At 57.6% G+C, this 24,967-nt stretch overlaps 2 protein-coding genes across 3 annotated transcripts; one reads left to right on the top strand and one right to left on the bottom strand.

Annotated features, from left to right (window-relative positions):
* Positions 1-775: 775 nt before the first annotated feature.
* On the bottom strand, positions 776-10,657 carry CYGB (cytoglobin). Of its 2 annotated transcripts, none has more exons than XM_047708471.1 (4): positions 9,961-10,657; positions 4,996-5,227; positions 4,526-4,699; positions 776-2,108 (listed from the first exon to the last, which is right to left on the bottom strand). In XM_047708471.1, the coding sequence occupies exons 1-3, from the start codon at positions 10,101-10,103 to the stop codon at positions 4,532-4,534; spliced, it is 543 nt and encodes a 180-aa protein (XP_047564427.1). In that variant the 5' UTR covers positions 10,104-10,657; the 3' UTR covers positions 776-2,108; positions 4,526-4,531. The 2 variants fall into 2 exon arrangements, with proteins under 2 accessions (XP_047564427.1, XP_047564426.1); XM_047708470.1 differs by having other exon boundaries at positions 4,536-4,699; positions 9,961-10,653.
* A 1,632-nt stretch (positions 10,658-12,289) lies between these two features.
* Positions 12,290-20,330, top strand: PRCD (photoreceptor disc component). Its single transcript, XM_047708472.1, has 5 exons — positions 12,290-12,985; positions 13,293-13,361; positions 15,508-15,588; positions 15,974-16,066; positions 19,608-20,330. Exons 1-3 carry the CDS (start codon positions 12,912-12,914, stop codon positions 15,527-15,529), a joined length of 165 nt encoding a protein of 54 aa, XP_047564428.1. The 5' UTR covers positions 12,290-12,911; the 3' UTR covers positions 15,530-15,588; positions 15,974-16,066; positions 19,608-20,330.
* The last annotated feature ends 4,637 nt before the right edge of the window (positions 20,331-24,967 follow it).

The raw sequence follows: 24,967 nt of genomic DNA, 5'->3' as shown, positions 1-24,967 counted from the left end.
AGACAAGACTCGTCCTGCATGTCAGCTGAAACTTCTAGGCAGCAGGGAGCCCTCCCAAGCGAGGAGCCTGCTTCCTGCTTCTCCTGCAACCCACCCGGGGGGTAGAGACCTCCTGGTCTCTCCTTAGGGAGATGTTGCTCTGGCTGTTGCCTCCATCGTGCGTGGGGGTGGGGCAGGCTGGCCTGAGGCTGTGGGGTGTGGGATCCAGGGCTAGGGAAGGGGGTCTGGGAGCTGAGAGCTCAGGGAAGGTGCTAGAAGTTTAAGGTGGTATATGTAAACAGACTTCCTTTCTCAAACATCCTCTGCCAGACACTTCCAGGAGCTCCCCACCCCCTTCCCCATGTGGGATACCCAGTGCTCATGTCTAGCAGAGGGGTGGAAGGGGTGAGGGGTGAGGGGGGTGGGCAATCCTTGACTCTCTCCCATTTTCCTGAACATCTCTCCTGGATTCCTCCCCGACTTATCCTATGCGCCCCAGGGAGGAGACTTCCAGGACAAAAGACTGAAAGCCCCTCGACTTTAAAAACAGCACAAACGCCCTTCCCGGCCCTCCACAGCCCTGCTTCTGGTCTCCAGCCCCGGCTTCTGATTACCCGGGTCAGGGCGTCTGCTCCACTTGTAAGCCCCAGCTCCAAGGAGCCACTGCGGGCCGTGGCTGAGGCACAGGTGAGGGGGCCCTTGGGTGGATCTCAAGAACAGGCCTGAGCCCTGAGCTAAGCGAGGGAGGCAGAGGCGAGTGGCAGCTGGCAGGAAAAGACAGAGCCAGTGGCGCAGACGCGGGAAGAGCGAGTCTGTTTAATGACACGGTGGGTCTGGTTACAAACATCAGAAACTACAAAAGGACAGGCAGTTACACACATGGCTGCACGAGGATGGGACAGGAGGGGACACAGGCACAGAAGCCACAGTAGCCAGACATCCTTGAGGACGGCACACGTGACCAAGGGGCACACATGGGGGGCGGGGTCCCCAGCAACTCTGAGCCAGATGGGTGGACAGGACCCGACTGCTAACCAGCAGCCCGGGGTCAGGGACGGAAGGCCCTGGGCCTTCGGCCCACAGAGCTCCAGGATGGGAGGGAGGCATCTGGCCTGTCATGGCTGACAGCCGCGTGGAGCCCCACTCCCGCTGGGCTCCTAGCAGCAAAGGCAGATGGGGCTGGCATTCAGGGTTTCTGTACCAGGGCCCCTCCCCCAGTGCGGTCCTCCTGTCCCACACGGCTGGCCCCTCTGTCCGCCCTTGCCCATGCTGGAGCAAGTCAGGGAGCCACATCCTTTTGGCGGGGAGAGGTGGGGAAGGCCACCTGGAAGTGGAAAGCAGGAATGTGCAGAGCCGGTCAGAGATTGGGCTGGACTCTGAGGGCAAGCTGGGTCCACCCCTCCCCCCGCCCTGCCCACCCAAGCCCTTGGGTCCCCTGCCACCCTGGCCACAGGTGTAGATTCTCTCTGTGCTGAGGTGGGAGCCCCATCTCAGCCAGAACATTCTGTCCTCTGCCCAGAAGCATGACCAGGACCCCTCCCTGCCCCACACGCAGATGGGCACAACCAAGGCTTCCCGTGTGCCTCTGGGCCCCGTAGATACACAGTATAGATATGTATGTGTGTATATATATATTTTATATATAGATTGTATATAGAATATATCTGTATGATTGATGAGTGTGCGTGATGCTCTAGATAGGAGATGTGGGGACCTGCATGCTGGTCGGGCAGATAGAAATGGGGCTGGCTTACTCCTGGAAAGACTCACACGTGCCCCGGACTCCTGCCAGCTGCTCAGCTAGGTCTCTGACAGAGAGTACAAAAGCTAAGAAGAGTGGGCCCAGCTCTTGAAGGAGGAAGCGTCCCCACCCCCACAGGCCCCTGAGCTGGGGTCAGCAGACAGGCAGCCAGCACCACCTGCTGGCCGCTCCAGTGGCGACTGTGGCCACAGCAGAGGCTGCCTCTTTCTGGGAAGACGAGTCAGGGTTTCCTCCAGCTTCCTTGGCACCCAGAAATGGAGGGTCAAGGAGGGTCTTCAGAACTCGGCCTTCTGCTCAAGGTGCTGCCTGGGAGGGGGGAGGAGAGAGGGGGTCCTACGGCCCCGAAGAGGGCAGCGTGGCCGGCGGGCTGTGGACAAGATAGGAGATGGAGTTAAGAGGTTACAAGGGGCACGGAGTGGGGCCAGGGAACGTGGGGGTCAGGGGATGACGGCAAGGCAGGGCACCATCTGCCGGGAGACCCACCCAGCTGCAGCCCAAAGCAGCCCACCAGACCCAAGTTCCGGCCCCCTTTGGCCAGGAACTCGCTGCGTGACCTCAGACAAATCAAGGGGCCCACCCGAACCCCAGGTTTTTCTCTCCAACCTGTGAATAACGTCTGTTTGGCCTGCCTCTACGGGAACGGAGTTTCCCGTAGGCAATGGAGTTTGTCTTTCACAAACTGCAAAGAACCTTTCAAAGGTCAGCTCTTTTTCTACTGATTCCGAGACCCGTCTCCGCTCTGGCTGGTTTGTCTGAGTTCCCTTCTTGTGACCCACAGGCATTCTCTGCACACCAGCCTCTTTGCACTCACCACCGTGCCCCCCAACTTCCCAACTCCCCAAACCACAAGAAAAATGCACATAAACCCTTAAGCAGCACAGTTCAATAAACAGCGGCATCTGGCCCGCCACTGCTTCCCTGATAAGAGAAGCTAGACGGAGGCCTTCTAGAACTCTGTTCTGAAACTCCCTCCCACCATCTGAACCCATTTGGACCTTGGCAGGAGTTTGGGTCTGCAGGCCCTGGGCCCAAGGAGACACGCCTTCTTGGGGTCCACACCCATGCCCTCAGGAGACCGGGGTGGGGGCTGAGTGTGCAAAGGGACGAGGGGACAATCCCCAGGACTTCATGGCTGGTGGGGGGAACCCAAATTCGAGGTGCCCAGGCCCGATGGATGCAGGGTTCCAGCCAGGCCCCGCTATAGCCCCTCCATTCACTCCCCGAGGAGCAGAAATGGGCAGACAAAGATTCTGGTGGTTTCTTAATGTTTGGGATTTCGTGAGATGTAAGTCCCAGGGGTCCAGCTGGGGCAAGACAGGGGAGGGGACAGGGCTTCGTGTCGGGAAACACTGTCCATGTGTTTCTGATTCACTGGGACTAGTGCTGGCCAGCTCTCTCTCCTTCTCCCTCTCCAGTCCCTCTAGGCCCCTGTAAAAAAGCCCTTTTCTCTAGAAGCAGGAAGTCTTGTCTCCTGGTTGTAAACAAACTCATCTCTGGCAGCCAGAGCTAAGCCGGCCTGGGGAGAGGCGTGGGAGGGCAAGCCCCTTCCCCCCACTGACCCTCCCTGGCCCCTCTGTCTGCTTCCGCCAGCTCTCCGGGCTCTGCCAGCACCTTCTCTGGCTGGTAAAGATCTTCGGCCTGCTTCCCGTCCACCCGGGGATCTGGGGCCGGCCAGGACCCAGCTGCGCACATCTGGAGTCACTGCCTGGCTGCAGCCAGAAGTTCCCGAGGTTTCTACTCTCCTGGGGTGGTGCTGCGGTGGGGGAAGGGAGCCGGAGCAAGCTGGAGCCGGTGTGGTCAGCAGCAGGAAGGCCTGGAGGCCGGGCCTCGCAAGGGCCTCGCAAGGGCCTCGCAAGGTCGCCCTCAGGGGACCTCCTCCAGAGCTGGGCCCGGAGGCCTTGCGAGCAGGAGGTCCCGGCAGGCTCTGTGGGCCTGCTTGGAGCCCAGGGAGGAGACGCGCCTTTTCCATGGGAAACTGCTGGGAATGTTTCTCTACAACGCGTGTCCTGAGCCGCTGGCTGACCCCGGCTTCCCATTCCCGCCTACGCTCCTCTCCCTCCTTCCTACTCCAGCTCTGCCTCCGCCCCTCCATTGAGCTCCCAGAGCCGCCTGCCCCTTGGGGGCCCAGGCAGGCCAGAGTGTTCCCAGCCACCATGTCTGGGGGCCGGCCCTTCCCTCATGCTCCGAGTCAGCTGGAGTCCCTGAGGCCGGCCACCCTCCTCGAGCCCATCTCCCCGGCCCTCACCCCAGCCCCGGGAACCTGGCCTCCAGGGTCAGCGGAGAAGTAGACCCCGCTGATGGTGTGTGTGGTCGTGGTACCCACACAGGCCCCTCGTGGGCCCAGGCACGTGTGTCCGTGTGCACATATCCTCGTGACTCTCCTGGCTCCGGCCCTACTGAGGCAGAGGCAGGATGGAGCACTGGCCAGCACGAGATGAGGAATGGCCCCCTGTGATTGGTACCCAGGGAGGAAATGGCCAAACTTAGCCTGGCCGTTCTCCGGCCCAATGAGCTAGCCTTCCCGGCAGGAACATTTTAGAGCCTCTCTGCCCTGGGTGGCCTCAGCCTTGAGGGCTCTGAGTGCTATCTTGTCCTAGAGAAGGAGAATTTGTTCGGGGCTCACTGCCGCCCTTAGGAGGGGCCTGGCCCTTGCCCATCGTGCCTGCTTGTCAATGTGTCAGACCCCAGACCCAGCCTCCCGGAAATGTTCCTGTGCCCCAGGAGAGACAGGAGATGAGCGGGCAGGGGGACACACGGCAGGGAAGCCACCCGGCCCACCCTCACCCCTCCTCACGTGGTGGTGTTGGGGACCTGCTGTACCCAGCCCACTTCCTTGTAGGCAGCGGTCACGTGACTGTAGATGAGGCCGCGCAGCTTGGCCCAGGCTCTCTGCGTCTCTGCTGGGAAGTCATTGGCAAATTCCTCCGCGATCACCTCGAGAATCACCCCAGAGAGGATCTGGGAGCAAAGAGAGGAGGGAAAAGTAAACGCCTGGGTACCCGGTGTCACCCCCAAAAGCCCCAGGACCCCAGCACCCCTTCCACCCAGAGTCTGGCCAAGGGGATCATTGATGACATGACAGCCCAGCGGTTTGGGGGACCAGGCACCACGGAGACCGGATCCTGCGTCCCTCCCTGTCACCGCCACGCTGCGGGCGGAGGCTGGGCTGTCTGGTGGTCACCGCTGTTGTCCCAGGGGCTCCCCGAGTGGAGCGGGGTGGGTGGTGGATTGGCCATGCCCACCCAGCCACGTACCTTGAAGTACACCGGCTCCACCTTGTGCTTGAGGGCGTGCGCTTTGCCCACAAGGGCGAGCACAGACGATACCTTCTCGGGGTCGTGTAGGTTTTCCACCACAGTGTTGAGGGCCCCCATGACCCGGCAGGCGTGTTTCCGCAGCTGAGGGCTCCGCTCCATCTCCAGGGGCTCGGTCATGTGCTTGAACTGGCTGAAGTATTGCTTGGCTGACGGGAAGTTCACAAAGAACCTGGCGGGGAGGGGTTGCTGAAGCGGGGGCCGCCGCGGCCCCACCCCGAGATGGCCCGGATGATGGGGGTGCAGGGTAGGAGGGGCAGGACCCCTTAACTGTTTTCACCACCGTGGGTAGCTGTCCCTCAGACGCAGACCCTCTCTCTGGCCAAGCTTGCTTACAGGCAGCCGCTCCCCCACCGCCGGGTCCTGCCCATTTCCGTCTGCCAGGCTTGCAGACTGTCAGCTGTGTCTCCCAGGCCTCTGCCTTTCTTGGTCTGGCCTCATTTCCAAATCCTACACACCCTTCAAGGCCTGCTGTAGTCCCAGCAGAGAGGGTAAGAGCTCTAGTTCTGGAATCTCAGGCCAGTGTCACCTTGGGCAAGGGACTTTACTTCTCTGAGGCTCAGTGTCCTCTTCCAAGCAATGGGCATCGTTGTCCCCAGCTTGCTGTGGGGACGAACAGAGCCACGGGGGGATGGGGTCCTCCGCACAGTGTGAACACGGGGTGCTCAGTAAATGCCAGACTTCATCACGGTCAGGTTAGAGCCTCTTTGCAAACAAAGTAAAGCCCGAGTGACCTAGCTCAGGTCACCCAGCGCACGAGGGAGGATATGCAACTCAGTCGTCCTGCCAGCTCTCTGTTTCCTCCTCATGCCGTGCTCCCCTCCTCAGCCCGTAGGGCACGTATTGACTGGCTGACTTAATTAGAACTACAGACGGTCTTACCCTCCTATTACTTCCCATCTCCACATCTTGCTTCTCCAAGAAGCCTGTGCCCATCCCAGGGCAGATCCCAGGTCTTCTAAACTCTCCTTCTCCTCTCCAGCTTACCTGAGATTGTCTAATTTCCCTCCAAATATTACTCTCATTAGGTCACTTTCATGCTCAAAAACATTCAGCGGCTCCCCATTGCCTACCGGACAAAGTAAAAATCCTTAACCTGGGATTCCAGGCTTCCTACAAACTGTCCCAACTCAGCCATCTTCTTCCAGCCCAGTCCATTCACTGCTGGTAAAACACCCCTGGGGCCGGCCAGCCTTTCTTTCCGCACAGTGGGAGGGATGTCTTCCTCACTCTTTCTCAGGTTGAGCTTGCCTCCCGGGAGACTGCTTTCCCCTTAAGGCCATGAGGGGTTCCCCTGCCACCTTTTCCGCTGCTTCCCTTTCTGCCTGTTGGACTGGGTCCTACCACCCAAGGGCAGGGCGTGGCTCTCACACATCCTCTGACCCAGTATCTCCACCCAGGGCCCTGTGGTCTGCAGGATGACGTTGACGTTGACGAGGATGACCTTTGCATTCCCTCTCCCTGACAGAGCTGGCTGTTGGGGGAGGTACACGCGGAGAGACTGGGTCAGAACTCCAGGACGTGTCCGGAATGTCTCGGGACAACCTGTTTTGTCAGGTGGTGTCACAGCTCCGAAGTGTCCCCCTCTGTGATCAGAGAAAGCTGATAATGTACCAAATCAGCCCTTTGGCCAGAGAGCTGGAACAGCTGTAGAAAGAGCGTCTGGCGGGGGCCGACCCTCCGGGCGACAAAGCTGCAGCTGGCAGGGACGGAGTGACCGAGACATGGTCCATGTGGAGACCAAGGGCGACCTTGGGCAAACCACTTCACAACCCCCTGTCTGCTCAAGTGTGAGAGGAGTTCCTCCCGCTCGATAGTTCACAGATACGATGGTGAGGACAAATGAGGCAATGAGTCTGAAAATACACTGGATTTTTCTGGAGAGGCACTGTATGAAGGACAAATGTGAAAAACCCAATCTGGACTTAGATGAGTATCTTGGGCTCTGGGCATTTCACATTGCCATAAAAATAATGATCGCTGTTCGCCCTGTGTGTCGCCGTGTGCAAAACATCTCCACCAGCTCCTTCACTTAATTGCCACAACCAAGCAGGCATTGTCTCTGTTCTACTGATGAGGAGACTTACTGAGCACTTACTAGATTGTCTCATTAATCCTGCAAGAGCCTCCTGAGGCTGGCACTGTTTTTATCCCCATATTTTGTTTTAGGAATTGATGGCCAAGGTTGCCCAGCGAAGCGGGGTCGGGAAGGAGAGACTCTACTTGCCCCATCCTGCCTCATAGGGATGGGGGAAATGGGGGGGTCAGGGACCCAGGGAGTCTCCTGCCCCAACACCCCGGGGCCAGGTGATGGTCCTGAGGAGTGACAGTCCCAGGGAGCCCCACGGCTACGCCGGGGGAGTCCGGGCGCCCTGTGCTCTGCTCCTTCATGCTGGGCCTCTGTCCCTGGCCCCTCCACGGACACTCTCGACCCTCCCGGTCCAGGCCTGTGCTGCCTGCCAGGGAGAAGCCTCAGCAGCCAGCCTTAGGGGGTTTCTCCACTCCCAGAGGCATCTGGGCTTCCAGCAGAGCCTGAAATAGGCTCATCTAAGTGTGAGGGGGAAGGCGGCAGAGTTACAACCCGGAGGAGAGAGGCTTCCTGGAGCAGGGGTGTTCCCTCTCGGTTGGAGTGCAGGTGTGGGGTCTGGTTCAGACTGGAAGATGGCTTCTCCACCACCACTGGCTGCCTGGCCACCCTCCTGGGGTAGAGCTGGGGCGGGGGGTGCAGCTGGTCTTAGCCCAGTGGGAGGGAGGACCCAAAGAGCAATGGGCCAGGGGACTAGTGTTTCAGGCTCTCACTGGGCCTGTGCTTGTGGGCCAGGACTGAGGAGGGCAGGATCTGGGGAGGGGCCTTTGGGACACCAGAGAAGCTTATCTATCTTTTCCTTTCCCCCTTTTTAACCAAGCCTGAACCCCCGCCCCCACAACAACCTGGCAGCTTGGGGAGACAGGGGGCAGGAAGAGACCCAGGAGGGGTAGGCTGGTGGGGCTTGGATCTGGCAGGGAGGAGCTGAGCCAGCAAGGGGCTCCCATCCGTCAACACAGAGGTGGGTCAGGTGGAGTGTGGCCTGGGCTGACCGGCAAGCCAGACCTAATCACTATCTCAGGACTTCTCGGGTTAACTGTGGCCCTCTCACTGAGCACCGAGCACATGGGGAAATGGCCCCTGCCACCCGCCCAACCCCAGCCTCCCTGAGAGTCAGGAATGGGGAACTGCAGGGGCGCAGAGAAAGATCTTGTCAAGATGTCAGACCCCCGAAACAGCCCTGGCCGTCTTCCGTTCCTTCCTCTGCACCCCTCATTCCCGGGGAGGCTGGACGGTACCCCAGGAGATGGATCTTGGACACATCCCCTCCCCGTCCTCCCTGGCAAATGGCAGGATGTCGGTGTTGGGACAGCGGATCTCCAAGACCCGAAGGATGCCACTTCCTTTCCTCTTGGTGACCTCTGTGTGTGCACCGGGGGTACATCCTGAGGCTTGGTGGTCTCGTGTGTGCCGACACACGGCTGAGAGCCGCCCTCCAGGGCTGCAGGCCAGCGCATCTGGGACTCCACTACCGTGAGCTTATGTGGGTGGTCCCACTTGCAGGTCTGTGTCTCAGAATGTCTGATGGCTTCAGGATCTGAAACTCTCTCTTAACCTCCCCACCATTGCCCCCCCCCACCCATGTTTCTGGGTCTCGGGGCTGCCCAGGAATCCTACTCCAACTCAAGAGTACTTCTTGCTCTTTTTCCTCCAAAATCTGTTTCCAAGTTGGAATCAGGGGATATAGATATGGAGCTGGACTGGTCCTCGGTTTGGGGGGAGGCAGAAGGGAGAGAGAATCAGGGAGACAGAGAAGCCAGAGCCAGGGGCCAGGACTGGGAGACAGGCATGCATTTCACCTCTCCCTTCCACAATCAAGGGCTCGCCCCATCTCCAAAGAATAAGGCTGCCCTACTCTGTCCGTAATCTGGCTGCTTCCCTCTGCGGCTGACAGTGGGTTGAGGGTGAGTGTGTGGGTCTGGGGCCCCAGGGACCCGCATGTGTGGGAAGAGAGCGTCATCATGTGCTGTAGTCTGTTACTAGCTTGTGGGGGTTGGGGACATTAACTCTAGAGCAAAGGTATGTGTCCACCAGCGTGTGGTGCAAATAAGTTACTCTGGGGGGTTGTGGTACCTGAGGAACCCCTGGGCCCAAGACACACGGCCTTTCCTCTTTAAGGGGTGATTCCAGGGTAGAACCCTGACTCCTGCCCCTTCTTCCTTTCCCTCCTCAGCTCAGCAGGCGTTTGTACCCTAAGGACCTTCGCTTCTCCACTCACCTGTGCCTCACCTGGGAGCTCCCTGCCCGCCCACTCCCCAGGGGCAGGAAGGGGCCAGCTGGGAAAGCCGGACCCTAGTGGCCTGCTCCTTCTGACCTCTATTCTCTGGCCCTTCGCTCCGTCCTTCTGAGAGGCTTTGAACATAGAAAGGGGCTGAGCTGGACGGGGGTCTTCTCCTCTTTCTCTCCCTTCTTGGTGGAGCCTCAGTTTTCCCGCCTCTAAAATGGGGAGTCCCCAGTTGAAGCATACAAATTGAAATGTGTGCGGGCGCAGCTGGGCTGGGTGGTTGGGGTCGCTGGTGAGGAAGGCATGCCTGGCCGAGCCAGGAGTTCTGAGGCAGGGGAGAGGAGGGGGACCAGGGTGCCCTCCTTCTGCGTCTGGCTCTTTAGTTCCTAGACCCCCGGCCCAGAGCCAGGACCCGCTGCTCGGCCAGAGCTTCGCCCATCCCAGGGCGCCCCACACTGCCTGCACCGGGGCAGGCCCGGCCCCAATTTCAGCTGGAGAGGTGGCGCCGGAGCTCGGACCCGGGCCGAACCCGCCCCTGCCCGGAGCCGCTGCCGCCCTCCCTCCCCCGGCTCGGCCGGGCCGGAGTGACACCTACCTCACCAGGATGGCCACCCCCACGTCCTCGCAGTTGGCATAGAGCCGGGCCCACGTAGCCTGCACCGCCTTCCTCTCCGCCTCGGACAGCTCCTCGCTCCGCTCCCTGCGCTCAATCTCCATCTCGCCCGGCACTTTCTCCATGAGCAGCTCCAAGCCCAGCCCGGCTTCGCTCGGAGGCAGCGGGGCGCGGGGCGCCGGGCGCGGGGAGCCGGGGCCGGCTGCGTGCGCGGCGGGCGGGCGGGCTGGCGAGCGAGGGGTAGAGCGCGCCGGAGGGAGGGAGCGTGTCTGTCTCTGCGCGCCGGGTGTGTGTGTGTGTGTGTGTGTGTGTGAGTGAGTGTGTGTGCAGGGTATATGTGCGGGGGGCGGGGGACCGCGAGCGGGGGGCGGGGATGTGGTCTGCTGGAAAAATGTGAAAAAAAATAAAGCCGCTCCAAACCCCAAACCCCGCGTCGGTGAGCCAATTCCGGCAAGGTGAAGGCTGGGCGGGGTGGGGGAGACGCGGCTCGCGCCCGCCAGGCCACCGCGGACCTTGACCGCCGGGCGGGGCTGGGGCGTAGGTGTGGTGGGAGTGCTGGGGAGCCTCGCGGGGAGGGGGCGGTCACGCGGCGCTGGGCTGCGCGGGCCGCACAGGAGTGCGCCCGGGCGGGCGCGGTCGGGGGGCACCGTGTCCCGGCTCACGCTGCGGGCGGTGTCGGGCTGTGTGCGTGTGTGCTCCCTTCACGCGGCGGGGAACTGACTCAAAGTCAAACACTCCCAGGCGTTTGCGGCGTGGCCGTCCGCCCGAGGGGGCGGACGCAGACCCTCCGGAGGCGCGGGGGTCCCAGCTGAGCTCACGCTCCCTCCCGGCTTCTCCCAAGCCAGCCACTGGGGGCCGCGGCGCCACTCCCGGAGCCGCGGACCCCAGGCTCCGGAGGGTTTGGGACTGGGGTCGCCTCCCTGCTCCAATTCCGTGTTGGAATCCCCTGCTGCGGGGATGGGGGACGGCTGTCGAACTACAGCGCCGAGGCCTGCGCCCCCTTTCCTTCCGGCCAGCACCCCCACCACCACCCCCGCCGCGGTACGTGTGCATGGCGTCGGAAGAAAGGCCTCTGGGTGGCTTATTAATGACACGGGCAGGCAAAAAACAGGCGCTATCCTGAATCCCGGCCCTGGAGGAGGAAAGTCCACAGGAGGGGTAGCCGGCCGGGCAGGGAGGTACTGTGGGGAAGGTGTCAAGTAATCTTGGGGAGGCCCAGGCCCTGGAGACAGCTTAGGTGCCAAAGCTGCCACTAGGCGCTGATTCCGCGGATGGAGGAGAGGAATTCTCATCCCAGTGGTCCTGCTCTGCGAGGTGGGAGCACCACAGGACAGGAGGCGGCAGCTCGGCTTGGGAGCCGGTGGGTCCCCACCCTGCAAATAAGCTGTTGGGAGCCAGGTCCCACCTCTGATGCCCAGCCCCAGCAGGAGGCCAGGGCCCAGTTCTCCCTAACACTCCCTGGTGACCCCCCCCCCCCCGCCCCCCCGCCGCCTTCTCAAGACTTTGTGTCCCACTTCAAGTATTAGAAGAGTTTGGCTCTCCTCTTGAGCGCTGGTTTAGGTATGTTAAAATCATATTTCCGGGGGCGCCTGGGTGGCTCAGTGGGTTAAGCTGCTGCCTTCGGCTCAGGTCATGATCCCAGGTCCTGGGTTCGAGCCCCGCAGCGGGCTTTCTGCTCAGCAGGGAGCCTGCTTCCTCCTCTCTCTCTGCCTGCCTCTCTGCTTACTTGTGATTTCTGTCAAATAAATAAATAAAAATCATTTAAAAAATCATATTTCCAAGTAGAGAGCCCTGGTGGAGCCCCAGCTCCGGCCCTCCCTGATGCTCAGGGTTCACGTACCTCCCTGGACTCCTGGGCAGGGGCTCCCTTGACTCTGCCTCCATCTCATTTGAGGGAAGGAGAATCTAGTGCCATCTCCTGTGGGTTTTGGAAAGGGTTGGAAGAGGATGGATGCTTAGACCCATCTCTGCTCCCCAGGCTGCCTGGGCCAGGACAGAGCCCTCTGCACCTGGCCACCTCCCTGATAGGACGCCCGACGCCAGTGTGGTGCCCTTCCAAGCACCTGCCAGGAAGCTTTCCACCGGGAAAGCAAGCAGAAGAAATCTTATGTCTGCTTACTCTCATCTCATCCTTTGCAAATCTTACGTGTGTTCATGGTGCAGGACTATATTTGCCCCGTTGTATCGTACATAATGTCTAAGCGGATGCATATACTATTTCACGATGCACACTGAAGATCAGTCGTTTAAGGAGGAGGGTAGGTCATCAGGGACATTTGGAGAGAATTGTCCAGAGGGGACAACTGAACGACTTAGCCAGCCCTTCAATCCCTGGCCTCCCTTGTCTTTCTGGCTTCATCATCTAATATTCTTCTCCCTTCCTCTCCTCCTGATGCCTTCCCATGACATCATTGTTCTGCTGACACTCAACTTCCAGTTGCCGGAACATGCCTGATGCTTTCATGTCTGCAGCCCCCAGCAGAATCTGCCAGCCAGGGGGGCTCAACCTTCCTCGAGCACCTCCCAATTCTGGTGCCCCCAGCTCTTCTTCCAGCTGGGCGTTCCCTAAGGCTTGTAGCACCCAAAGGGCTCTGCCCTCCATCACCTATGTCTCTCTATTGTGGTCATTTATGTAACTGGCCAGGGCGTGTGTCTAAACTAGAAGTACCTTGAGGGTCCAACCCAGGTCTGTCACATCGACATCCCGAAGGGACAGCTTGATTTACCCTGCCACCGTGGGCGACAACCTGGTCCCAGCAAGGTTAATCAGTCTGCACAAGGTCGGGTGTGCTGACCCCACTAAGCAGCTTGAGCCTCCTAATCCAGGGCCAGCAGGAACCTCAGGACAGACGGCAGTGGCTCGCGGAAGGTGACAGGGCCATCTTGGCCTTCTTCTGCGGACCCTGTCGGGGAGGGGATGGGGCAGCTGAGTCATGTGCACCACTCTTTTCGTGCTCAGCACCTTGGCCATGCTCTGGCGCCGCCGGTTCGCCAACCGGGTCCAACCGTGAGAAACTGGGCGGTGGGCTTGGGTGGGTGGGGTGGGGAGAAACGACTGTGGGGGGCCAGAGCCAAGCTAAAGTTGGGCCCCAGGTTACCTGGACCTTCTGGGAGGGCGGTGGAGGATGGGGTGAGGATTTGCAGGGAGTCCCTGAAAGGCTTCCACTCAGAGCAGGGGGAGTTCGCAGCTCTTCAAAAACTCTGGCTGAAGCTCCCCAGCTTCCCCAGGCCAGAGTGGCTGGGTCCTGCAGGAGAGAGGGTTCTGGGCCTGGGCACCGTCCACAGCTCCTCTTGCCTGGTCCTCCCGCCCACAGAGAGCCCAGCGGAGCAGACGGGTCAGTAATGGGCAGCAGATCGGAAACAGACCTCCAGTCCTCAGGCAGGTAAGGCAGAAGAGAGTCAGGGGTGGAGGAGGGAGGGTGTGTCCAAGGAAGCTGCCGCTCTCCGGGTCCCTGTCCGTGCCTGGGGGGCGAGGAGAGGGTGTACGTGAGTGTGTGAGTGTGTGCGTGCACGCTGGAGGCTGGCCCCTCGCCCCAGCAACCTTGCTCCCTGTGTGCCTGGTGGCTGAACGTTTTCTCCAGTTGGCAGTGGGAGCCTCCAGCCTGTCCTCTGGACCACAGCTGCTTTGTCTTGTTTGTCCGAATGTGGGGTGGTCCCCAGGGTCCTATCGGAAGGTGCAGGGGGACTGGAGAGAGGGATGGGGCAGAAGCAGCTCCGCTGGCTCGGCTCGCCTTCCCTTCCCCCTCTCCCGCTGCCCCCGCTCAGCCTCGGCGGCTCCTCTGCTCGAGCCCGGAGCCCGATTCGCCGTCCGGTGCCCAATAGGAGGCGCAGGAGGACCATGACATCATCAGCACGGAGTGCCATTGGCTGGGCAGCTCCTGCGGGCAGGACGCTGTCTCCAGTGGCCAGAAAGTTAACTCTTCCCTTGGCTGAAACCATGTGGCCTTTACAAGGGGTGAAGTTTTGGGAACTTCTGGAACGTTCCTTCCCTGGGTGACCAGGGCCCTTTGATGATCAGGGCTCCTGTGCCCAAAGAAACACAGAAAAATCGACGAATATTTATTAAGAACATACTATTTGTCACGTTCTGTTGTGCCTGTGGGTCTACCTTGTGTAAGAGAGAGGACAGCATTCTCTCCTGCAAATTCTTCTAGCCTTTGCTCACTTCTAGTGAAACAAAGAACACGATGCCCTCGGGCTCCGGGGCCCCTGGCTGGAGGGAGTCTCCCCATAGGGCTCAGAAGGCTGAGCCAGTTAGCACACCTGCCTGCCAGGGCACCCCAGTGTCTCCATCTTGGGGTGTGGGACACGCCTGCGGTGGCCCTCAGCCACACGGAGACTGGCAAGCCATGAGAACGGGAGTCTCTGTCTGTGTGCAGCGCCTAATTCCTCCTTGGTGCTGGAATTCCTCCAGGCTCTGAATGTCAGAAGACCCACTGGGCAGCCCCGGGCACATGCCAGAAACAGGCATTTCTTCGATGCCCTTCCTTGGCATCTAGGCCAGCTGAGATGGCCACAGAGCGCCCAAGTAGTCCTCCTGGTGAAATTGGCTGACCTAGGTGAAATGGTGAGCCCCGGGCCTCACACAGTGGGCCTCACACAGAGCAGGACCCTGTTCACCCAGGGAAGGAACATTCCAGAAGTTCCCAAAACTTCATCCCTTGTAAAGGCCACATGGTTTCAGCCTAGGGAAGAGTTAACTTTCTGGCCACTGGAGACTGGTCCTCCAGGCTGAGTTTGGGTCTGGAAGTGTATAGCCAGAGTCCATGTCCTGACTCCCCTTACTGACTGAAACTCAGAGAAAGCGACCTTTTTATTTATATATAAACTGAGATTAATAACAGTATGGCGTGGGGTGATCATGAGGTTCAAATACAGATCATCGTAAGCCACTTGGCACAAAGCAGGTATTTAATAAATGCTGGCTGTTCTCCTGCGCTCCTCTGGTTCTTGGTCAGTGTTCTAGTCATCCCCTGAGGTGTCCCATGTATTAACTCACTTGGGGGTTGTAACAGTCCCAGAGGGGTGGCAAGACAAACATTTCTACCTCTCATGAATGGTGGAGGAAACTGAGGGACTGGGAGGCATAAGTTACTTGCTCAAGGTCATCCCTCCGATTTGTGGCCAATGGGGACAGACAGGTCCCTGACTTTAGGCAGTCCGTCTCAGCCACATGAAGTGGGCCTGGACCCCTTCTCAGGAGGAGAGAGCCGAATCTGAACTATCAGGCCTGGCCTTGTGTGGTTAAGCCAGAAGGAAGCAGTTTCCTGTCAACTCGTCACGACCTAACGCCTAACACCTCCAGCCTTCAAGGACCAGCCTGGGTGAAATTTCTGCTCTCCAATTACCTGGTCACAAATTCCTGCTGCTTTCCCAGCTGCTCCTACCCCTCCTCCATAGTGGGGTGACTCGCTAGGCCTGGGGCAGAAGGAAGTGGAAGTCTGGACGCATGGGAAGGACACCCCCCTCAATCCTCTGACTCCCATCCTCACCCCCTCAATCCTCTGACTCCCATCCTTTTCTGTTTAGGGAGAAAGAGTCTCTGAAGTAAGTTCTCACGTCTTCAGGAGGAGCTTGGCCCCAGGGACTGACATCAGCCGGCAGAGACAGGTAGGGCCAGGCTTCGAGGCTTGGAGGTGAGAGGGCTAGGCTGGGGCCCAGGGAGGAAGACTGTGCAAGGCCTGGCCATGTGGGAACAGACCACCTGCAGCTCTGTGCTCCTTGGTCATAAGGGGGAGCCTGGACTCTTCTCAGCTCCTACCTTGAGCCTGTTATGGTCCCGGCCACAGGGCAAGGGCTAGTTTTAAGGGAATGATGTGTGATCTCAACGGCATTTTCTAAGCTAGGAGATGAGGCAGTGGTCATGCTGGGGCCATGAGGGTAGTCTCAGTGGACTTCTAAGGGAGAGGAGGAGCTCTGGAATATCCATTTTGGAATGCAAGCTTCTGCCTTGGCATGGGAGGAAGTGCTAATTTGGTCTGGTTTTCTGTTCCAGTTCAAGTCCCGGCTTGCCCCCCACCTACAAAGGATGCTGTGGTGGAAGGAGCGGCAGCACGCTGGAGAATGGGAAAAAGCAGCCATCGAGAAGGTAGACCCCTCCCCTTGAGATCCTGGACCTGCTTGTCCTCATTTTGTCTCCTGGCGCTGGTGGCCGGCAGGAGGAGCAGAGACGCTCATTGCCTTGGGACGGGCTCCCTTTGTCTGAGGTCTTGAGGATCGTCCGGGGCAGGCCCAGAGAGGGACTCGGTGGGGTCTACTCTGGGGCACCCCAGCAGCCCAGGCTAGAGGAAGAGCAGGTCAGGAGCTGAGGGACTGTTGATAGGGCTTCTCACTCATTCCTTAACCTCATCCTTGAAAAAATCCAAGGAGCCTGGGCATATTATTATCCACATTTTGGAAATGAGGAAACACAGAGAGGCTAACAAATTTGTCCGGTGTCATCTAGCTCATTAATGGGGGATCCCGCCTTCCCGAGCCTCACACGGACGCTGCAGAGCTTCCCCACGCTCTTAACCACCAGGACCTAGTCGTCTCTGGAACCCCACGGCAGTTGGCAGCTGCTCTGTGAAAAAAGGGGTTCCCCTGGCCTGGCAGCCCCAAAACTTGTGGACCAAGGCTGTGTGGCATCAGTGTCCCAGAGTGGCACGCGCTTCCTGTGGTCCTTGCCTCTCCCGGGTCCCCAGCACTCTCCCTGTCACGGGCCGCTTGGCTAGATCATCAGCAAGAAGTGCCCGTTGGATCTGTGACATGTCTGCCTGCAGCTGGAGCAAAGCTTCTCCCAGCCTGGGCTCCGAGCGCGTCTTCTGGGCGCGCGTGTGTGCATGCGTGCTCGGGTTCCAAAGGGGCAGTAGCGTGTGGGAAGGGAAAAAGCATGACACTTGTTTTTGTCAGTCCGCTGACTGCTCAGCACCACAGCGGCCTCCTTTGCCCCCAGCGGCTCTGCCATTTCTCTCTTCGCCATGCTGCCCGACCCGGAGCAGAGATCAAAGCAGATTTCCGCTTCTGCTCCCTGGGATCCAGGCACAGACCTGCAGGCAGCTGCTCCCGACTGTCTGGAAGTCATTCATCTTGCAAAGCAGCATCCCCCCCCACCCGCCCCCTCCTGCACGTGCACCCCCCCAACCTTCCTCACCATCCAGCCCCCAGGCGGGCTGACAGGCAGGGAAGTCTCCATCTGGCTGGCCCCTGCCATCAGGAGGCAGGAGATGGGGAGTTCTCTAGACAGCAGTCCCTTTGCTGCCGCCGTGTGACTCCACAGATGAAGGAGGGGAGGAAAGGGTGAGATGCCATAGACTGTGGGGACCCACACTGAAGCCCTGGGGGAGGGGCTGTTGATCCTGCAGGGAGCCTGGCAGGGCTATGGAAGCCTCTAGAAGTAGGGCGGGACAGAGGCAGGGGAAGGGTCCCACCCGGCAAGGAGCTCTGGGCTGGAGTCCCGGCAGAGCCCCACTGCCCACTTGACCCAGGCCAAGAGTTCGTGACCTCTGTCTCAGCTCCTGTCAGTCCGTCTTTCTGCTGCAAGGCAGGCAGTGGCTTTCCTGGTGACAGGGCTGTCACGCTGAGGGCTAGAGGACACCGTTCCTGGGGCCCCAGTCTGTGTCCCCGAGCCCGACCTGTGTATTCATTCTCTAATCTATTTGCCATGTTCCTGTCACTTCAGCCTCGGCTCTGCACTCTGCCGTTTCCAGGTGGCCTGTCTCCTTGCACGAGTCTGAGGAATTGTCAGGCCAAGGTCACCTGGCAGGACAGGGGCTGGCTGGAGGCCCAGACACACCTCCACAAAGCGACACCCCTTCGCAGCACTGTTCCAGGAGCCTGCTCAGGGGCTGGTGGCTCCTCCAGGCATCGGTCCCAGACGAAGGGACGGAAGCGAGGGGATGGGGGATAGGGGGGAGTGTGTTGGCTGGCCTTGGCGGCTGCCTGGACCCTGGCAGCTGGGGTGCCATGTGGGCTGGGCGGGAGGGGCCCCCTCCCCCAGGGAGCGGCTGGCTTCGGTGGGAGCAGATTGTGTTTACACCTTCCCCGCACACCCAGCCCACGCTCCCTCTTATTCCCCCGGGCTCTCCCACCCCTGGGCTCTCTGCACAACGTGCACATTTGCAGCCCCTCTCCTGCTGCAGGAAGTGGCCACCCTCAGCCGATGCTGGGCCCCAAGCGCTCCTGCCTCAGCCCACTGTCACAGGGGGTGGACCCAGTGTCCCCAAGAGGCTGCCTCCTCCCCTCCTCCCTCCCCCCCCGCCCCGCCCCAGCCCTATTTCCTTGGAAAGAGCTGCTGCTTGGGAATGGGTGCAGGAAAGTCCAGGGGCTTGGCAGACGGACCATAATAGGAGGGAAGGGATTAAGGGCAACCAGAGAGACAGCGCAGAGACTGAGAGCTGGGGCTCCCCTGGCCCCTCATGAAATATCAACGCAGAATCTGAGAGTGAGGAGTCTGGGCTCAGAGCACCAGATATGAGTCCAGACTCCACCATCACTTCCCAGTTCTGTGGCCTTGCATGGGTTACTGAACGTCCCCAACCTGGGGTTTCTTCTACGAGGAGGATCATGGTAAACCTGTCTCTGAGTGGTCGTCACAGTTAAATTAGATAACCGTCTAAAGTGCTCAGCGCACTCAGCAAGCCTTTGATATATCTGAGCCCGGGAGGCAGTGTTAACTACAGAACAACAGGTCACTTTGCAACAACGGTGGATTCAGAACAGCTAGTTCTTTGCCTCCTTGCCCCGTGGCCCTTCCTGCCCTGTCTTTTCCACATATGCAACAGCAGGGCGATGGGCAGTTCTGAAACAAGGCAGAGCCAAGCCCAGCTCAGCCCTGGGGCACCTGGGAAGACCCAGCAACAAGGCAGACTGGACCAGGGCGCATGGCTGCTGCCTCTGTGTGCCTGGAGCCCTGTCCCAACCTCCAGCGGGAGGCCTGGCCTGGACACCCTCCCTTCCACTGGCTCTGCTTCCCTGCGTGGATCTTAGCTCCTAAGGAAGACAGGAGGTGATGGCCTTGATGTTTTTCCATTCTCCATCTGAATGCTAATCTCTGCCGGTTGGAGCCTGAGTGACAGGGGAAAGGCTGCTCTGAGCTGCAGGGTGGCCACCAGCAGCAGCCAGGAGCAGGGAGGTGCTGTTGTCTGCTACTTTTGTGGCTGCTGCCAGTCTCTCCTGGAGATTGGAGCATGACTGGAGAGCTAATGAGGTGGTGGAGGAGGGTGGGGAGCAGGGGAAGCAGACACAGCAGCTGGATGAGCCACTGATGTCCTGTGTCACCCTAGGGGACAGATGCTGCCACAGGGAGAGCCCTGCCCATCCCAAACCCAAACACGCAGTTGTGCAGGAGGGTCCTGGGCAAGGGCGCCCAACAGAGGCCCTAGTTCAAGACAAAGCAGGCGCGATGGCACCAGGACTGGTCCCACAGTTTCCTAGGGACCCTTTATAGGACCTCAGTTAGGAAGAAGCCCAAGACCTTGAGCTAGAGGGAAGTCATGCTTTTTCGTGAGCCTCGAAAGAAGATAAATGGCCACGGTTTACAGTAAGATGATGATACTAATATTAAGAATGGTTAATGTGTCTCAAACACTTCTGTGCTAGGCGCTGTGCCAAGTGCTTTATTTATATGCATTGTCTCATTTACGGGGCAGGGACTGTTGTCATCCTCATTTACCCAATAAGGAAAGTGAAGTTCGTGGAGCTTGCTCAAGGTCACGGACAGCGACTAGTGAAGCCAGGAAGTGCGTCCTGAGCAATGTGATGCCAAGGCCTGGGGAGGTGTTGGAGCACCGAGGACTCGAGTCTCGAGCTGGGGCTTGAGGACATTCTGGGTATGACCTGCCCACCAGGGCTCCGAGAATGAGAGCTGTGGAGCCCGCCCCGTGACATTCCCACGCTCCCTCTGTAGGAATGCATCATTCGAGGCTGGATTTGACTCTGGGCCCTGAAAGGGTGGTCCTGGGTTGCCGACTGAGGGGAGTGAGGAGAGCCGCCTTTCTGGGATCTGTCACGCCCCTCAGGGAGGAAGCAGTGGCCCCTATCTGCGATGACAAGGTCATGGAACTTGTCACTCATTGTCACTGGTGTTCTGCTAGCAGCCTCCTTCAATCAGGGGCAGAGCCCTGGGGGTAGGAGGGCAGCCAGCAGCCCAGCAGGAGAGCGGGGAGATTGAGGAGGAAGGCTTTGTTGTTTGTTTTTACAGGGGGAGGGTGCAGGGTGTGAAGGAGATGGCTTCAAGAGGGACCCGGTGACTTCAGCGGGAAACCAATCCTTGTACCTAAGGACATCGGACCCTCTCTGTGGGCTACACATGCCCCCTAGTGGGGATTAAGATGAGAGGGTGGCTGAGAAAATTAAAACCAAAAAAAAAAAAAAAAAAAAAAGATTTCCTGAGGGGCACCTGGGTGGCTCAGTGGGTTGAGGCCTCTGCCTTTGGCTCGGGTCATGGTCCCAGGGTCCTGGGATGGAGCCCCACATCGGGCTCTCTGCTCAGCGGGAAGCCTCCTTCCTCCTCTCTCTCTGCCTGCCTCTCTGCCTACTTGTGATCTCTGTCTGTCAGATAAATAAATAAAATCTTAAAAAAAAAAAAAAAGATTTCCTGATAGATTGTGGCACCCGAGGCTGGGTAGGAATGGCCGGTCGTGTGTCCGTGCGAAGGCACGCGCCTGCTTGCACACACACGGGCACGCACACGTGTAATGCCATTTGCAGCAGTCGGGCGCACGGAACGTTCAAAGGAATGATTTCATTTCTTCCTTGGTCATTTATTTAAGACGCACATATCGCTGTGACATTCACACCCTGCGACAGGAGCCAGAGTCAGACGGCGACGAAAGGGACACTGCCTGATGTGCCAGTGAGGACAACAGGAAGAGCCTGGCCGAGCCTAGTCACTTGACCTTTCTTTTCCTTCTCTGGACCTCATCTCCCCTCGTAACAAGCAGTGTGGAACCCCGCTGGGCTGGTGCTGGGCGTGAGAGGGACTACCGTCAGACTACCCGACTACCCTCAGAAGAACGGTCTGTTCAGATGAAGGGGATGGACCATTTCCCGATTCTCCCAGTCCAGACAGGCCACGATGGACTGTGTTTGGAGGCGCTGACGATGACTGGCTCCCTGGGCAAGTGTGGATGGAGCCCGTGTGCCAGGTCCCTTGGGTGCAGAAATAAGGTGAGACTTCCTGCCACAAAGAACCAGAAAACCCGGCAAAGTAGAAGCAACCAGTACTTGGCAGCAGGTGCCACACAGGATGGTGACCCCGTGGCTGCCTCAGGTCTGTCTCACACAGGTCCCTGCCTGTGGCGTGGGGAGGGGAACCCCAGCAGATGGCAGTGGTCCCATTCCAGTGAGGAGACAAGATCAGAGCTCAGGGCAGCGTGCTGTTGCTAAGGATATCCACACAGACTCATGGGATCCCCAAAACAGACGCTATGAACGTGATCCAAAGGAGAAAGAAAAGCGCTTTTGAGAGTACACAAAAAGCACTAACCATAAAAGAAAAACAGATAAATTGGACTTTATCGAAATTCTTGGAAAGCCTGGAAGAAAATATTTGCCAAGCAAAGGTCTGAGAAAGGACCTGTGTCCAGCATATATAAAGAACTTTTACAACTCAAGAAGAAGACAGCCTGACAAAAAAGGGGGGAGGGTTTTAATAGGTACTTTGCAAGAAAGTATACATATGGCCAATAAACACATAAAAAGATACACAACATCATAAGTCATCAAGGAAATGCAAATTAAAACCACAATGATATACTACCGCACACTCAATGGAATGGCTAAAAGACGGACCACAACAGGTGTTGGTGAACAACCATGACCCTGTACTAATGCATTGCTGGGAAGCCAGTTTGGCAGTTTCTTAGGAAGTTATCCAAGAGGAATGAACCCATTGGTCCACACAAAGACTTGTACAGAGAAATTCACAGCAGTGTTATTAATAATATCTCCAAACCGGAAACAGCCCAAATACCAACCAACAGGTGAATGGATAGAAAAGGAGGCAGTGTCGGGGCACCCGGGTGGCTCAGTGGGTTAAAGCCTCTGCCTTCGGCTCAGGTCATGATCTCAGGGTCCTGGGATCAAGCCCCGCATTGGGCTCTCTGCTCAGCAGGAAGCCTGCTCCCCCCCTCTCTCTGCCTGCCTCTCTGCCTACTTGTGATCTCTCTCTCTGCCAAATAAATAAATAAGATCTAAAAAAAAAAGAAAGAAAAGGAGGCAGTGCATTCACATGATGGAATACTACTCAGCAATAAAAAGGAAATGGGTCACCAAGTAGGTCACAGCACGGGGCACTGAGAGAAGCCAGACCCCAAAGAGCACCTACGGTGTGAATCCATTTATGGGAGATTCTAGAACAGGAGGAACTAATCTGAAGAGGCAGAAAGCAGATCAGCGGTTGCCTGGGGCCAGGGCTGGATATGGACGCTGTGAAATAAACAGGAAGGGGCCCTTCCGGGTGCTGGAGATGTTCTAAATCCTGACTGGGCTTGTGGTTATATGGTGTATCACTGATGGGACTATTGAATCGTACATTTTAAATGCATGCATTTTATTGTATGTATGTACATTATACCTCAATAAAGCGACTTAAAGAGTTTAAAACAACTTAAAGAGTTTAAAAACAAAACAAAGTAAAAGCCAGATGTGAAAACAAATAATCGTAAGACTGTGAGTATCCTAAGAAGTGTGCTCAGATAACAAGGGTCCCTCACCCCTGGCCCATGGAGGTGCTGTACGTACACTGTTCTTGATGTCCCGGTGAGCAAAGAGGCTCAGACAGGAGGGGCAGCGGTTCTCGAAGGGTGACTCAGCTAGAATCAGCAGGGCTGGGGCCATGCTCAGAGCCTGCCTGGGTGCGGAGCCTGTGTTATGCCAGCCTGCGGCAGACCACCCCGAGGAGAGCTCGGGACCGCTGCAGCTTCTCAGGTGAGACTTTGCAGAGGAGGTGTTGACACAGGAGTTGGAATTTGTTTAGCAGAGGAGAGGGTGCGGGGAAGGAGATTTCAAGGCAAAGGGAACAAACAAAAATAAGGACGGGCTGGGCAGCCTTTGAGAAGGCAGGACTCCTGGGGAGGGAGAGATGTGTCCCAAAAGGAGCAGAAGAGGTCAACAGGATGTTGCATGAACTTCATATTCACTTATTTTTTTAAGAACCCATTAAGCAATAATTTTACGAGAGGCCACAGCTCTGCTGAGCAGGCAAAGGGATGGGTGTGCTCTTGGCTAACACAGGAAACAACCCACTGGGGTGCGAGGGTTGCCTCCTCTCAGGGAATGGGGTACGCCTTGTCATAATTCTCCTCCAGGAGGTCACAGGTCGTGTGGTCCACGTGCCCAGGTTTCCGCTGAACACCATGTGTGGCACTCTGTCGTGATCCTGAGAAATCCCAGGGTGAAAAACAAAACCCCTCTGGGCTTTTATGCTGGGCTTTCTAGCTGGCTGAAGTCAGGTCACTGGCGTGAAGCAAAATGTGTCCCATTGTCATCCTGTGTTCTTCCGGGAAACTCCGCACAGCCGCGGGGATCCGAAGCTTTGAGGCTGGACTGTCTGTGGTCTGATCTCAAGGCTCTCACTCACTGGTCACTTTCACTTTCCTGTCCTGTCCTTTGGCTCCTTTTGTTGCAAAAGGGGGAGGCGGTGATCATAAGAGAGCACATTGGAGAACCAGACCCATCAAGTCTGAGGCGTTAAGCGCCTACAGCTTTTTGTATGCTAGTCTGGCCTCAATACGTTGGTTTTTTAAAAAGGAAGTGCTTCGAGCAGAGCCTGGCCCAGAGCAAACACTTAATAGACAGTAGCTTTTGTGTTTTCAAAAAGGAGATGTGCACATGTCAGCTCATTCCTTTTATTTTGCCATGACCCGTTCTTTCAGAGAATTATAATGAAACGAAGAGGACGTGGTACATGTGGATCATATCATTTAGGATGATTGTGACTCAACAGAACACCCAACTTAGGGTGGCTCAAACAGTATGGAGATTTCTTTTTTAAATCTCACATTCTGGGACACATGGGTGGCGCAGTTTGTTGAGCTCCTGACTCTTGGTTTCTGCTCAGATCACCCTCTCAGGGTCGTGAGATTGAGCCCTGCATTGTGTGTGTGTGTGTGGGGGGGGGGGGGGGTCTGTGCTCAATGGGGAGTCTGCTTGGGATTCTCTCTCCCTTTCCTTCTGTCCCTCCCCATCTCTCAAATAAATGTTAAAAACTCTCATTCTGTGTTTCACTGAAACTAACATGCCATTGCTTGCAAAATGCTTCTCACATTCAGAAATACTAAGATGAAAAAAAAATGTGTCTGTGAGTCCAAACAAAAGGTCTGAAGGTACGGGGCTCCAGGGCTGGGATTTCGGCAGTTCGTCATGAAGACTCTGTCCTTTGTTTCTACCTTGCCACGCCAGACCTTAGATTCTGGCTTTGGAACAAGCCTCACGGACGCAAGAAGGCTGCCACAGCCTTAAGCAGTCTATCTTCACAGCCTCCCAAAGCCAGAAGGGAGGCTGTTGTTTTTAAAAACAAGAAAACGTTCCCAAACTTGGCATAATTGCATCACAAACCCTTTTCTGAATTCCTGGCAGAAGGAAGAGATTTATCATAAGGGTCTGGTGCTGACTCAGCAAGATCGGCCCTCAGGGCTGGGGAGGAGCTTGCCTCCAATGAAGCGCAAAGCCCACCAGTAGCTTTGTTCTGTTTGTGAGATGGAGGAGGAACGGCTGTGGGCCCCCCGTGAATCGTGAATCACCGGTCAGCTGCTCCCAACTAAGCAGCCAGCCACTTGGGATAACCAACCCACCTTCCTGTTCTTGTTAATGACAGCAGAGCTGCTTTTCCCAGTTGAGAAATTAACCTCAGATTCTAGAGACTCAGTTTCCTATTAATGTGGGTTTCAGATACCATATCTGAAATCCCATCAGTGAATGGAACCTGATGAGCCAACCACCAGAACACAGCAGACCAACCAACTAGGTTGACCCACACGGCAGACTTGGGCCCTGATCAGCCCGTGTT

This window comes from Lutra lutra, chromosome 16 (assembly GCF_902655055.1).
Source record: "Lutra lutra chromosome 16, mLutLut1.2, whole genome shotgun sequence".
Classification (NCBI taxonomy): domain Eukaryota; kingdom Metazoa; phylum Chordata; class Mammalia; order Carnivora; family Mustelidae; genus Lutra; species Lutra lutra.
Note: the sequence above shows the minus strand (reverse complement) of the source record. Positions and strands in the feature narration are given on the sequence as shown.

Bases quoted from the DNA above. Each gene is read 5' to 3' on its own strand.
- PRCD (XM_047708472.1), top strand. From the start codon at position 12,912: ATGTGCACCACTCTTTTCGTGCTCAGCACCTTGGCCATGCTCTGGCGC. The intron at 12,986-13,292 runs GTGAGAAACTGG...TCCCGCCCACAG, and splicing joins TTCGCCAACCGGGTCCAACC to AGAGCCCAGCGGAGCAGACG. The intron at 13,362-15,507 runs GTAAGGCAGAAG...TTTTCTGTTTAG, and splicing joins GACCTCCAGTCCTCAGGCAG to GGAGAAAGAGTCTCTGAAGT.
- CYGB (XM_047708470.1), bottom strand. From the start codon at position 10,103: ATGGAGAAAGTGCCGGGCGAGATGGAGATTGAGCGCAGGGAGCGGAGC. The intron at 4,700-4,995 runs GTACGTGGCTGG...CTTTGCTCCCAG, and splicing joins TGGAGCCGGTGTACTTCAAG to ATCCTCTCTGGGGTGATTCT. The intron at 2,109-4,535 runs GTGAGGAGGGGT...TCTTGTCCACAG, and splicing joins CAGGTCCCCAACACCACCAC to CCCGCCGGCCACGCTGCCCT.